General features: G+C 44.5%; 1 protein-coding gene across 2 annotated transcripts in view; it reads right to left on the minus strand.

Annotated features, from left to right (window-relative positions):
* Positions 1-3,324: 3,324 nt before the first annotated feature.
* Positions 3,325-12,746, minus strand: part of LOC143960401 (potassium voltage-gated channel subfamily KQT member 1-like) — a 136,497-nt gene continuing 127,075 nt past the window's right edge. For both annotated transcript variants that reach the window (XM_077468985.1, XM_077468984.1), the window contains 2 exons: positions 9,396-9,457; positions 3,325-4,157 (listed from right to left, as the gene is read on the minus strand). In XM_077468985.1, the coding sequence (XP_077325111.1) occupies positions 3,996-4,157; positions 9,396-9,457 (224 nt within the window). In that variant the 3' untranslated portion in view covers positions 3,325-3,995. The remainder of the gene's footprint in view (positions 4,158-9,395; positions 9,458-12,746) is intronic.

A 12,746-nucleotide genomic window follows, 5' to 3' on the forward strand; every position in this document is an offset into this window, starting at 1 on the left:
TTTATGCACCTCATGATGTGGTGACATGAGGTGATGTGCATTGTGTTGCGTAAAAATGCAGTTTTTATGTGATGCACCACAAGGCACCTCAGTGCAGCAATTTTTTTTTTACATTTTTAGTTCTTCGCTGTGTTTTATTCTTTGTACATTTATAATTATGTTGAATTAGTATTTTGCACCGTGGCCCTGTGAGATACAACATTTTGTTCTCACGTAGAATGACAATAAAGCTTGACTTGACTTGACAGTGTGTTTGAGGGACTTATGAAACAATACTTTCCTATATGGCCCTGTGTTGAGTCCACACTGACCTATGCAGATCCACGCAGCTCAATAGACTTGAAGTTGAATGTGTGAAGGAGCCCTTTGTCTCACAGACAATGGTCAGCAAATCCAAAAGAGAAGGTGCTTCTCCCGACACTCCAAAATATATGAAAAAATAAATAAAAAAATAACCAAAAAAACCCAAAAAACAAAAACATAAAGCCAAAGATTTTGCCTTAATCTATTCTTTAAATAATAAACAATTTGGCTTTACTGACTGGCTTTCTAAGGCAGGCCTTTAGTGATGGTGGAAGGGTGTGTGGCCCCTGTGTGTACATTATATGGCCCCCCCCCCTCCACCCCCTGCACATTTAAAGGTACAGAGTCCACAGTAACATGAGCCCAAGAACGTGTCTGGAGGAAGGCATACAGTTAATGTCTTACCTTACCCGACAACAAGCGCCCCACTGTTCTGGGCCGGCAGACAGAAATCTATTTCAATCTTGCAGCGAGACCACCTGTTCCCCCCCCCCCCATACAACGATCGAAGGCCCCTGAAAGACTGCGGTCTCTATACATCACAGTCAGGCTTTCACTCAGCGTATGCTAAAACAGCTCAGTACACAGATGTGAAATGTTTATCTGCCAATGGATTGTAATTCTACCCAGCCAGTTTTGTGATTCATATACCTCTGCCAGGCAGCACAGTCAGGAGGGCGACGCCACTTTCTTTGTTAGGCTAAGATCACGCTTCTGCGGGTGCAAGACTCAGTGTAAACCGCAGCAGCAAAAAAAATGCTTTGGATATGTGGGGGTGCCATTAAGAATGAATGAGAATTAATGGCACCCCCATGCACTGGAAGCCGCAGCGCTTTTTCATCCTGATGAGAAACGCATAGCGCTATGCAGTTTCACTGCAGCTGCAGTTTTGGAAAAAGGTGAAGGGGCCTTTTACCTGCGTCTTTTATGGGTACAGCAGCCCATTCAAATGAACAGGCTGCTGTGCCTTCGCAAACTTAGCCACAGCCGCAGGGACACCGCTATAGTGTGAACCTAGCCTTAGAATTGGCTTCAATTAACAATTCTTTTTTTTATAGCCCCCCTCCCTGTTTCATCGTTTGTTGCTGTGCATCTCCTGCAACCTCTTTGCAACCACTTCCTGTCTACATGCATTCCAGCAATGGCTGACTGGCGTTTCTCAGGGCAGGTTTCCTTATTGTGACAACAATGGGCCATGCTTGTGTAAAGTGTGCTGAAATAGCAAAATTAAAAGAAAAAACAGGCGTCAGGAGGTGTTGAAATGTATAGAAAAACAGGGAAGAGCTCTAAGGACACCCATTGTTCTGAGGATGGCAGCAAGACCTTTGAATTTCCATATTTTATCCAAAGGTTTGGCTACACCACTTACCTATAGACTAAGCTTCTGAACACAGGAGATTGTTTTGTGTTCTCAGGAGGTGTTGTTCTGCCGAAAACTCCAACTCACCAAAATCTCCAATCACGTCACTTCCGGAGACTCTCCTGCAGCAATAATTGGAGATTTTGTCTGTTTTCACAGAACAGCGGCAGCGTATACAGTACGGTACATGACGAGTTGACTGTTTTGACAGAACACCGGGTAAGGAGGAAAAAAGTTGTCGCCATCTTGTTGTTGGTTAGTATGGGGCGAATGAACAATGTCCACCCATTTTATGGTGTACGGTAGTGTAAACGCTGCTGCTGTTCTGTCAAAACCGCCAACTCTTCTAAATCTCCAATTATTGGTGCTGCAGCGCCACCAGAAGTGACGTCGTCTGAGATTTTGGCAAGTTAGAGTTTTTGGCAGAACAGTGGCAGTAGCGCCTCCTGAACACCTGTCAGCCATTGCTCTACCACCCTCTGAAAAGTAATCTGCAGCAGATTGCTGCCTACCCGAAAGAAACCTATAAGAACACTATTGAGAGACAGAAAGAGTGTTTTCACTCTATAACAGGAAGCGCCTGAGCAAGGACCTACATGGCAGGATCACCGGATTGAAAAGGCCTTTTGAAATTACATTAGCAAGTTAAATTTTCTATGAGATTTTAGAGATCATGTTTACATCTACTATAACTATCTATCTTAATCAGATGAGTTGTATTGTCGCACTGATGACTGCATCTCACTCACACTGATGATGTTTAGTGGCCCAGAAACATCTTTATGCAAGTTTTCTTTGGACATAACATTGTAGGGATGCTTCTGCCTGTTTAATGCCAAGGATACACCCAGCCAAATATTGTAAGAAAATCCTATGACAATTAGCTCCATCTAGTGGCCAAATGCAGTATTTTTCATTTTAGATCAAAGATTTACATTCGAACAGCAGAAGATATAGAGTGGTTTACAGTCATATTTTTGCCTGGTTTGCACAGAAATGTTCGTGCACTTTCTTTGGGAAAATGCCTATTCAAATTCTTTCTAAAACAATCCCTAAAAGTGGCTTTGTACTCATGACAGTAAATTAAAACCAATGGGTTTGAATTGGACAAATCTATTTTACCCTATCTATGTATTTTATTACAAAAGATACAAAAAAATAATGTTTTTTTAAAAACACACCCTGATAAAAATAACCATTTGCTGTATATCACAAGCAACCACTTCCGGACCACCCCACGCCAATATACGTCCTTATTTTGAAGGGGGATATTGTTGTTATGGCAGAAACTAGCTGCCATAATCCCGGTATCCTCTTGCTCGGCTGGCGGTCTGGTTTCCGATAATAGTGGTTTCTGTGGGGGATTTGCTGCGAGATCACTTTTATCGGCGGCAGGAGGGAGAGAGCTGGACCATTGTAACTCTGTTAAAAATTGCCATCGCTAAACTTAGACAATCTAAATCTGTGTCCTCATTGAGAAAGATTTCTTCTGACTTCCTGCTTGGTCACCAGGATAGGGAGTGAAGGGAAATCTCATCAATAGAGACCCAGATGACAATAGATAGCAGACACAGGTTCTACCCTTCCTTCACATTTTGGCTGGAATTGGGATTTAGTGATAAACTTTCATTCTCAATTGCATAAGGATAGAGACCACAGCACTGATATTTCTTGAATTTTTATTAGTAACAAGGGTTCAGGGGGTCACACGCAAAACTGTCATTTTATTTTTATTTTTTTATATATTCACATGCAGGGAAAGTCAGGCATTACGAACCTGTGTCCTGGTGGGGCAACCAGCACACAACAAAACGTACATCGGGGCAAAATCTCCTGAGGTGCACGTAAGGCAACTGTGTTCAAGATCCTGAAAAAGAGGCAAGTTTTTGCGGCACTGCACTTATTTCTCCCCTAGTACAAATTTCACGTTTAATCTCATCACTAAAGAATTTATCATATGAGAAGCAGCCATATTTTGCAAACCTATTTCTTTACACCTGCACTGTGACTCAGTGGCTCATGTAGCGGACCTGGCATGAGAGCGCCCTGCCAGCTGAGCAGTGTTCTGAGGTGCGCACCGTAGGCAGCCAATGATGCCAAAACTGCACCAGTGAACATATATATATGTACCAGGCCTTTGCGATTGAAGAATGGAAGGTTGTCTGTGTGGTGGGTGAGAGCAGGGTGTCAGGAAGTCACCCTCTTGGAAGCCTTGCCTCTTTGTGACATCTCCAGCGTTTCCCATGAGGACGGTTGCTCACATAGCTGTGATGTAGTTCCTTCAGGCGGTGCTTGGCTTTCGGAGGAGCTGCGGAGTGGCATACCTTGATTATCAGTATCGGCGGCCTGGCATGGGTGAGCTGTGAGATGGGTGGAGTAGCCTGTGGGGGGAGGGGGACGCTGGCTGAGAGAGGGTCTGTTGGTCCTCTTCTGGCACCAATTTAGTACGGAAGACATACAGGATCTCGTCTAACTTCTTATCCATTTTGAACACCTATAACAGAAACACAAACCACATTTAAATTATTTTTCAAACATTTTTAAACCATTTGCGTCAACATTTTTGTCTGAGGATATACCCATGTTCATTCCAAGCATGTTTTATCAGTAGATTCTTTAGAACAAAAAAACCTGGATCTGTTTTTAAATGCATAAAATATAACTGCCTTTTAATATTGTGACAGTGCTGCGCCTTGTCACATTGTCAGAAGAGTTAGACGTCACCCAAGGTTCTCACTTATGCAGGTTGAGGGGCACTGGGATGCTTGTTCTAAACATAGAAAATGGGTCTAGGTCAGGGATCCTCAAACTACGGCCCTCCAGCTGTTGCAAAACTACACATCCCATGAGGCATTGTGCAGCTCTGACATTCACAGACATGACTAGGCATGATGGGAATTGTAGTTCCTGAACAACTGGAGGGCCGTAGTTTGAAGACCCATGGTCTAGGTTTTACAAGAAACCAGCATGCTGATTGTGCATAGGCCTTTTAGTCCAGGGACTGTCCATGATTTGGGGCTTCTTACCCCTAGAGACAAGCTTCTGTGTGAAGGAACGTGTATAGAGGGGCTACTCTGACTTCAAGGAGAGGCAATCTAATCTGACCAGGCCTTTGCCTGAAGAGAAACTAGAGACAGTGGGGTGGAATTTACTAAAGGAAAATAGACTGCAGATTGCAGATGCAGCCGCACTAATTTATAGCAGCACATGTCCAATATAAGTAGCAATTTCATATATATACCTTGACATATTACCGGTGTATATTTTTACCCATAATAATTTTATTATATATCCCCTTTTGTTCTTAACCACCTTACAACATGGAGTTTAAAACTCCTTTTATATGGGTGATCAGAGCGTTCTGTTGTATCTTCCTTGTATAATAAATCAACTGCAACCTGTTTATATCTTGTAGTTGTACATATCATTATCCTGTATATATATATATATATATATATATATATATATATATATATATATATATATATATATATACAACATCTATTTGTATGTACATCATAGATTGTTGAGCCAGGGAATTTCCAATTACCTTAGGCTGGGGTTTTTGAATAAATATTTGCAGGCTATAAAAAAAATCCATAAATACATGAGTAAAATTTAAGTGAATGAATAAATGTTCTGAGAAAAACCTTCACATCAGAAGCCTTCCATCTCATTAATGGTCCCCTTACAGTTGAGTCCCCATCAGAGCTCTACCTTACATTGGAGTCCCCACCCCATCAGAATCTTCTCTTATATCGGGTCCCCAGTAGAGTCTCCCTTACATCAGATTTCCTCTTTACATCAGGGTCCCCATCAGAGTCCTATCTTACATCAGTTACCCATTAGCTCAGTGTCCCCCTTAGGCTACATTTACACCTATGCATTTTTTTGTGTGTTTTGCAGTTTGCAGAAACGCACTACAGTCCATTTAACATGGTTTCCTATGGTGCACATTCACATCTATGCGTTTTTCAGATGGTGTGTTTTTGTAAAGGGTCAGGGACTTTTTTTCCCGCAGCAGATTGTAATAGACTTCAGTGGACCTGCATCCAAAACTCTTTTTTTTCTCTCTAACAAACTGTGAATAGCTGGTTGTTAAGGAGCAGGGCCGGGAAGATGGTCGCTGCGTCTTTAACAACCGCTGAGTCATCAGCTGTCAACGGGGTTCTCCAGCTAAAACCAAGAATTGCAGAAAAAAAAAATCTGCAAAAAAACACAGCTTGGGGTCCCCCCCAAAATCCAAACCAGACCCTTATCCGAGCAGGCGCCCTGGCAGGTCCGGAAAGGGAGGGGACGAGCTCCACGCCATTTCTTCTGATTTGTTTATTGCCGTCAAATTCTTGTTTTTACATTCAGCTATCAGCTGATGGCTCATCAATTGTTAAGGACCTGGCGGCCGGCTTCCCAGCACGCTCCTTAACAACCAGCTATTCACAGTTTGTTAAAGAGAGAAAAACGCATGAAAGCTGCATGCAAAACGCATCAAAATCGCGTGTTTTTAAACGCACCACAAAATGCGCCAGGAACCATCGCAATTGCATAGTTTTGAACCTAGCCTAACATCAGAAACCCCTTCACTGGGTTCAGAGTGCAACACTGAAGAATAAGAAGCACTTGAACTTGACCACTTTTCAGGACTTTGACATCTCCTACTTAAAGTGGAGGTAAAGTACAGTTTTGGACTTGTACTTACAGGTAAGCCTATAATAAGGCTTACCTGTAGGTACAGTGAATGTCTCCTAAACTTACACTGTTTAGGAGATATTAACACAACATGCAGTCAGTGACATCACTGGCGCTTGCGCTCTGAAAGGACGGCATACCCTGCTGGACCTTCAGAGCTCCGTGCTGGAGGCGAGGGCTCCCGGACGCATTGCGTGGGAGTGAAGTCATTGCAGCCCCAGACAGTCATGCAGCCGGAGCCTGCCAACCCGAAAGGAAGACTGGATGAAGATGGCAGCATCGGGGAGTGACAGTGCTGCGCTGAAGGGCTCAGTGTACTGTACAGGTAGGTCTGTCATAATGTGCTAGTATGTGGTGCATATTAGTACATTATGACTTAAACCTGCAGGGGGTCTATTGCATTTTCTTTTTCTGGCAGGTTACTACTGCTTTTATGTGTTTGTAAATGCTAACAGTGAACTTCTCCTATTTGCTCTATTTTGGTCTGTGTTTTGATAAATATGTTTATATATATATATATATATATATATATATATATATATATATATATATATATATATATATATATTCATGTGTATGTATGTATGTGTATAATATATATATATTTGGAGCTGTCTTGTGTTCACATCTGGTGTTATCTCAAAGAGTCTATTTATTCACCCCTCTAGGTACCCCACTTATTGTGGGGCTACAGAGTGATTCACCTTTGTACTGTGGAGAACAAGACAAGGGGAGGATTGGAGTCGTTTATCAAAGAAAACTGGACAGAGTTGACGTCACTCAGTCCACCTTGTACTTGCTGGATCTTTAAATGGATAAAACATGAGGAATTTACTGTATGTTTTTTGTCCCAAAATTCTCTTTAAAACAAACCTGTGCTTTGTCCATGTAGGATATGCCATGCCTCATTTATCAAAGTGTCTAACACAAAATCATGTTCTACTCCTTTTGAGTTTTTTATTTTTTAGTGCAGGTTGGATCTGGTTGCTATTGGAAACGTGGATAACTCAGCCAATTTCAATAAATGTGGAAGAGTGTGTTGCGTTCACCTAGCCAGGCTGTTGGACCTAAACACCGGAGGGTGATTTGGGGACATGCTGCTGAGTGACACAGACATAATTAGAGGAGCTCATTATGTAGAATAAACGAAGGGTCCGCGTTCTGCTGGCCGTCTGGCTGATTCCGAGCCGCTGAGACAATGGCCGTACTCAGCCCGTCCAGCTGCCCAGCGATGCCAGAGCCAGGGGCGCTGCCAAGACAGCAGACTATGTTCCAGCTCACTAGGCCGGCAAGGCTCCTAAAGCACCCAAAGTGGGGAAGGAGAGGCAGGAGGGGGCACCAGGCGCTGACCCTGTGCTCCCCTCCGTGTGCCAGCCTGGGATTTCAATGGCATTATTCAGGCCTGGGAAAATGTTAGCATTATCGGGGAGGTGCCAAGAAGAGGAAAAAAAAAAGCCAAAGAGGGCAGGAGACGGGAGCGGGGCTCTGCAGCGTGCCAAGATGAGCAGCCAACAATTACCCCTTTTTATTAAAAAATGCATTAAAGAACAACTCCAGGAAAATACAAAAAAATCTGCCTCTGGTTCATTTATGTATTCTTTCGAAAAGTTACAAGATAATTTTCAGGTGTCATTACCCAAAATCTGCTGCACACCTGCTGCAATAGTACATACTCACCTTTTCTTTGCCCTCCCGCTGTACCATTCTCTGGCTTAATGGTTGGCACTTCTGCCTTGCAGCACTGGTGCCCTTAGTTCAAATCCCAGTTAAATCACTATCTACATGCATGCACTTTAGGGGTTTCCTCCAACAATCCAAAGACATGCTGGTAGGTAATTAGCTTCCTTCTAAACTGGCCCTAGTATGCATGCATGTGAGACAAGGATGCTAGATTGTAAGCTCCTTGAGGGCAGGGACTGATGTGAATGTAAAGAGCTACATAAATTGTTGGCACCTGTGTTAAATTAAATGATTTAATAATAATTTAGCTGCTGGGAGCAAACAAAATACTGCTACTTCAAATATGGGGAGCATATGACTCAAACCTCTTCCTCCATTGTGACAGTGCTTGGCAATTGGCCACTTACAAAATATTCACATGCGGGGTAGGGCAATAGATACAGGGATCCCCTCTTTGCTGGAGAGTAAAGCCACCAGCATCCATGCAGTGGTGTCGGGGAACGGGCATCTATGGAGCAGCGGTGGGATCGGGCATCCATGCAGGAGGGGAGGAGACACACAGCGGAAGCAAAGAGCGGCCCTAGTCCCGAAGCAGCGGCGGTGGGGAACGGGCATCCATGGAGCAAAGGCGGTACTCAGGGGGCTCTTCTTCTCGCTTCCACTGTGCGTCTCCTCCCCTCCTCCTGGGCATCCAATAGTATCGCCTGTCCTTTCAGCCAATCGGGTGATGGGTATTACTCTCGCTTCCTGACTGGCCGGGAGGAGGATCGGTGTTGCAACAGCAAATATTCATTCGCTGTTGCAACACACCTGGGTGGGTTCTGGACGCATCCTCAGCGTCCCAAGTCCACCCTATTTTGAAGCCGAATAGAGCCTATGGCTCTAATCAGGTGCTTAAAAAAATGCCATACATGAATCTATCCATTGCATATAGGGGAGTGGCAAGTTGAGAGGGGGTGGCGCCCAGGCGCCCCTAATGGATTGGCCACCCCTGAAAGCCACACTGAGCATGTGCAGCTGAGAAGGAAGCATAAGCCCCCATTTACACTTGTGATTTACATGTGGAAGACCCATCAGGAGCTTCTGGTAGGCCGCAGCCCCATTGAAAGCAATGGGAGGCTAACATCTCCTTCAGCTATTTGCAGCCACTCACATTTAATTGTTCATGGAGCAACTGTATGCGAAGGATCGGCCCAGGATGCAGCCAGAGCCTTGCTGGGTATCGAGCATGTAATCGCTAACGGCCCCATTCGCACTTGTAAATGCTGTTTCTGCACAGAAATCCCCCTAATTTCCTATTTCGATTGGAGCTGCGCAACGCCTCCAAAAGGACTATATTTATGTTCAGTCCATCACCCGCCATTACCTTGTCCTCTAGACGCATGAGCCTCGCCCCAACTGTGTAGTATCCTTTATCGACTCCTTTCTCTGCAGAGACATGCAAAATTGTTATCATTCTAATACTAATACATTCTAATACTAAGCTAAACTAAGGTAAAAGTAACAAAGAGACACAATGCACCATCAATGAGACTTGTTTACAATAGGAAGCTTTCCATTAAAGCGTAACTCCAAATAGCTAAATACACAGAAAACACACAAAAATACACAGAAAATACAAGTATGGGAATGTTTTCTCTGCCAAGGATTTACATTTATGTCCACCCAGTCCTGAGATTTACACTGCTCTGTCGCACAGCACAGCCTTTTCTGGCAGGGAAGAGGATCTGATTTTTCTTCCTCTATTACAGCTAAAAGATATTTAAACACAAGTTCAAAAATGTAATAAATTGCAGTTTACCAGTCCTTAGATGTGGTAGCTGCTATAGTTTTCTAATGTTTCAGGCTAAGTACATTTTCAGCAAATATGGAATCACCTGTTGTTTTTCCCAGAAATGCAGTGTCCATGGCACTTCCTGTGAGCTGAACTGAAGTACACTAAAGCCTAGTACACACGGGGCTGAATGTCGGGAGACATCAGCCGGGTTCAATAAAAACCAGACGACATTCGGATCGTGTTTAAGGCAGCCAGTCCGACAGAAGCCGGACGAGCATGCTGGAAAACAAGCAGCCGACCGGCACTTACTGCCCTCTGAAAACCAATTCGCATTGGATCGCTCTTCAGACAGTGATATTGCAGTGGTTGACAGGTGCTCAGGAGGCGATCCTGTCACCCCCTAAATGTCTGTCTTTTGTTCTGAAACCCACAAGGAATTTTTATAGTAACAAATGACACCACATCTGTGAGCCAAGCTTTTGGCTCATGATTGCAGTGCGCTCCCACTGAACGGACCGGCCTCAAATTCTGCAGCCCGAGTTAAAAATGGTGAGGCCACGATGCTTTGCTTCTGCATGTGTATAGCCCTGTCAGACTGTGATGTTAGCATTTCAATGGGTGACCAGGGGCTAAGGCAGGCCATAGATTGTGCAATTTTCTTTCCTTCCCTCCCACAGTGCTATTTTATTCTGCCGGCAGAACACAATGATTAGTGTTGTGGGCTTACCCAATAGGCTTCTTGTGCACAAGTTAATCAATAGATAACATGGTGTACAACCAGGGTGCCCATACATGGATTAAAATTTGTCCAGGCCCTGCCATGGCTGGATTTAGTCTAATGTGGGGTGCAATAAAAATGTCAGGGGGGATAGAGAATGGGAGGTCAGCAAGGCAGAAGACTCAGCAGTTTGTAGAGGCCATTCATTTGTAGTACAGTGTACAGGGGTCAGCAGAACAGCATGCAGGGGTCTCTAGAGCCGAGGATTTGCAGGGGCACAAATGAAATCTTAGGGGGCGCAGCCCACCCCAGCACCCCCTAGATCTGGCCATGGTCCCTGCTGAACCAGCCGAATTTCGATCCATATATGGCTGGCTTTACCACCATATTGTGTTTGATTAGGTGATTCCTCAGCTACAACCTGCCTCAACAGTGACTGCATCGGGTTGGATGCATGTGTTGTTTAGCCAACAATTTTAAATTTTTTCAATTTTTTTTTCAACAATTTTCAGCTCCTTCAATTTTTCTATCTAATGACAGTGATTGGGAGGCAGCTGACAGGGCCACCTACTAAAATATTTTGGCTCGTTCATAAGGAACTGTCTGAAATGTGTTCTGTGTATGGTCAGCTTTAGTCTGCAGTTGGCATTACCTATAAAAAGATGCTACCATCCTACAGGAATGAAAAATAAATAAAGACACTAAGATCCGGTTCATACAGGCCCGTTCACCTGTGGTCTTCGTCGGTTTCCTGTGTGCGATATATGTCACTAGGCCGACTATTCAAAACTAAGCATTCGTGAGATCCCGCATTCGTCAGTCCCGTCTTCATGAGTTTTGTGTTTCTGAGTTCTGTCATCGTGAGTTCTGTGTCCGTGAGTTCCGCGTTCGTAAGTTGCCATCTTACGAGTTTTTCGAAGCATTCGTCGAGTCGCAGTTGTCGTACAACATATCTGGTTCGGCTATCGCACGTAGGGCTTCGGCTCACGTTTTTTCGTTTCACGCTTGCAAATTACCATGTCACTAAACTGTGATATCTAAACTAATGACTTACAACATTTCACGTAATCCGTACGTATACTTTCATTTTGCACCGTCGTGTTTGCATATCCAAACAGCATTCTTACCATGCGTCACAAGATGATTCGCTATCGCTTGCTTGTAACACACCGGTTGATGCCACATCAGGCATTCGTTCGTAATCATTTCAATCATTTCAGTTGTTTCAAATCATTTCTAAACATTTCAAGTCATTTCAAAGCATTTAGAATCATTTCATTCATTTCTGTCACATACCGCACTCCGATTCCAATCCAGTCGCATCTTCGATGCACCGATTCGTTCTGGTGTGCCCCAGTTGATCTCTGCCTCATTTCAGTACATGCTCCAGAGTCAGGTTAATTTGTCAGTCGTGGGTTCGGTCACTGATTCTTGTCTCTGTCATGGCATATCATTTCTTTTCACGTATTACACTCCGATATGAATCCAGTCACATCTAATGCCGCGTACACACGATCAAACTATCCGGCGGACTTGGTCCGGTAGACCAGGGTCTGCCGGACAATCCGCCCATGTGTGGGCTCCGGCAGGCTTTTTTTCCCCAAAAGTCCGGCGGACTTAGAAAGTAGTTTTGCCGCAATTTTTTTTTTAAATTAACGGACTTTTGAAATGAACGGACTTTCCTGCACACGGAGAAAAGTCCGTTCATTTTGAACGCGGCTTCAGGTAGCCAGGACTAGCGAAGGAGGTCAATGTCGCCGCCTTTGGTGGCGAGATTGACACGTCGCTGGCCCTGTCACCTGGTATGGACTTAAAGGGGAAGCCCTACGCAGAAAAAACGGCATGGGGGTCCCCTCCAAGGTCCATATTAGACCCTTATCTGAGCACGCAGCCCATCCGGTCAGGAAAGGGGGTGAGGACGAGAGAGCGCCCCCCCCCTCCTGAGCCGCACCAGGCCACGTGCCCTCAACATGGGGGGGTGCGGCCCCCCCACCCCAAAGCACCTTGTCCCCATGTTGATGAGGACAAGGGCCTCTTCCCGACAACCGTTGGGTCTGTGGGCGGGGGGGGGGGGCTTATCGGAACCCAGGAGCCTCCTTTAATAAGGGGGCCCCCAGATACCGGCCCCCCACCCTATGTGAATGAGTATGGGGTACAATGTACCCCTACCCATTCACCTGGTGAAAAAAATGTAAAAAAAAATAAAACACACAAGGGTTTAA

This window comes from Lithobates pipiens, unplaced genomic scaffold (assembly GCF_037356315.1).
Source record: "Lithobates pipiens isolate NorthernLeopardFrog02 unplaced genomic scaffold, aLitPip1_a1.2 Scaffold_8, whole genome shotgun sequence".
Lineage (NCBI taxonomy): Eukaryota > Metazoa > Chordata > Amphibia > Anura > Ranidae > Lithobates > Lithobates pipiens.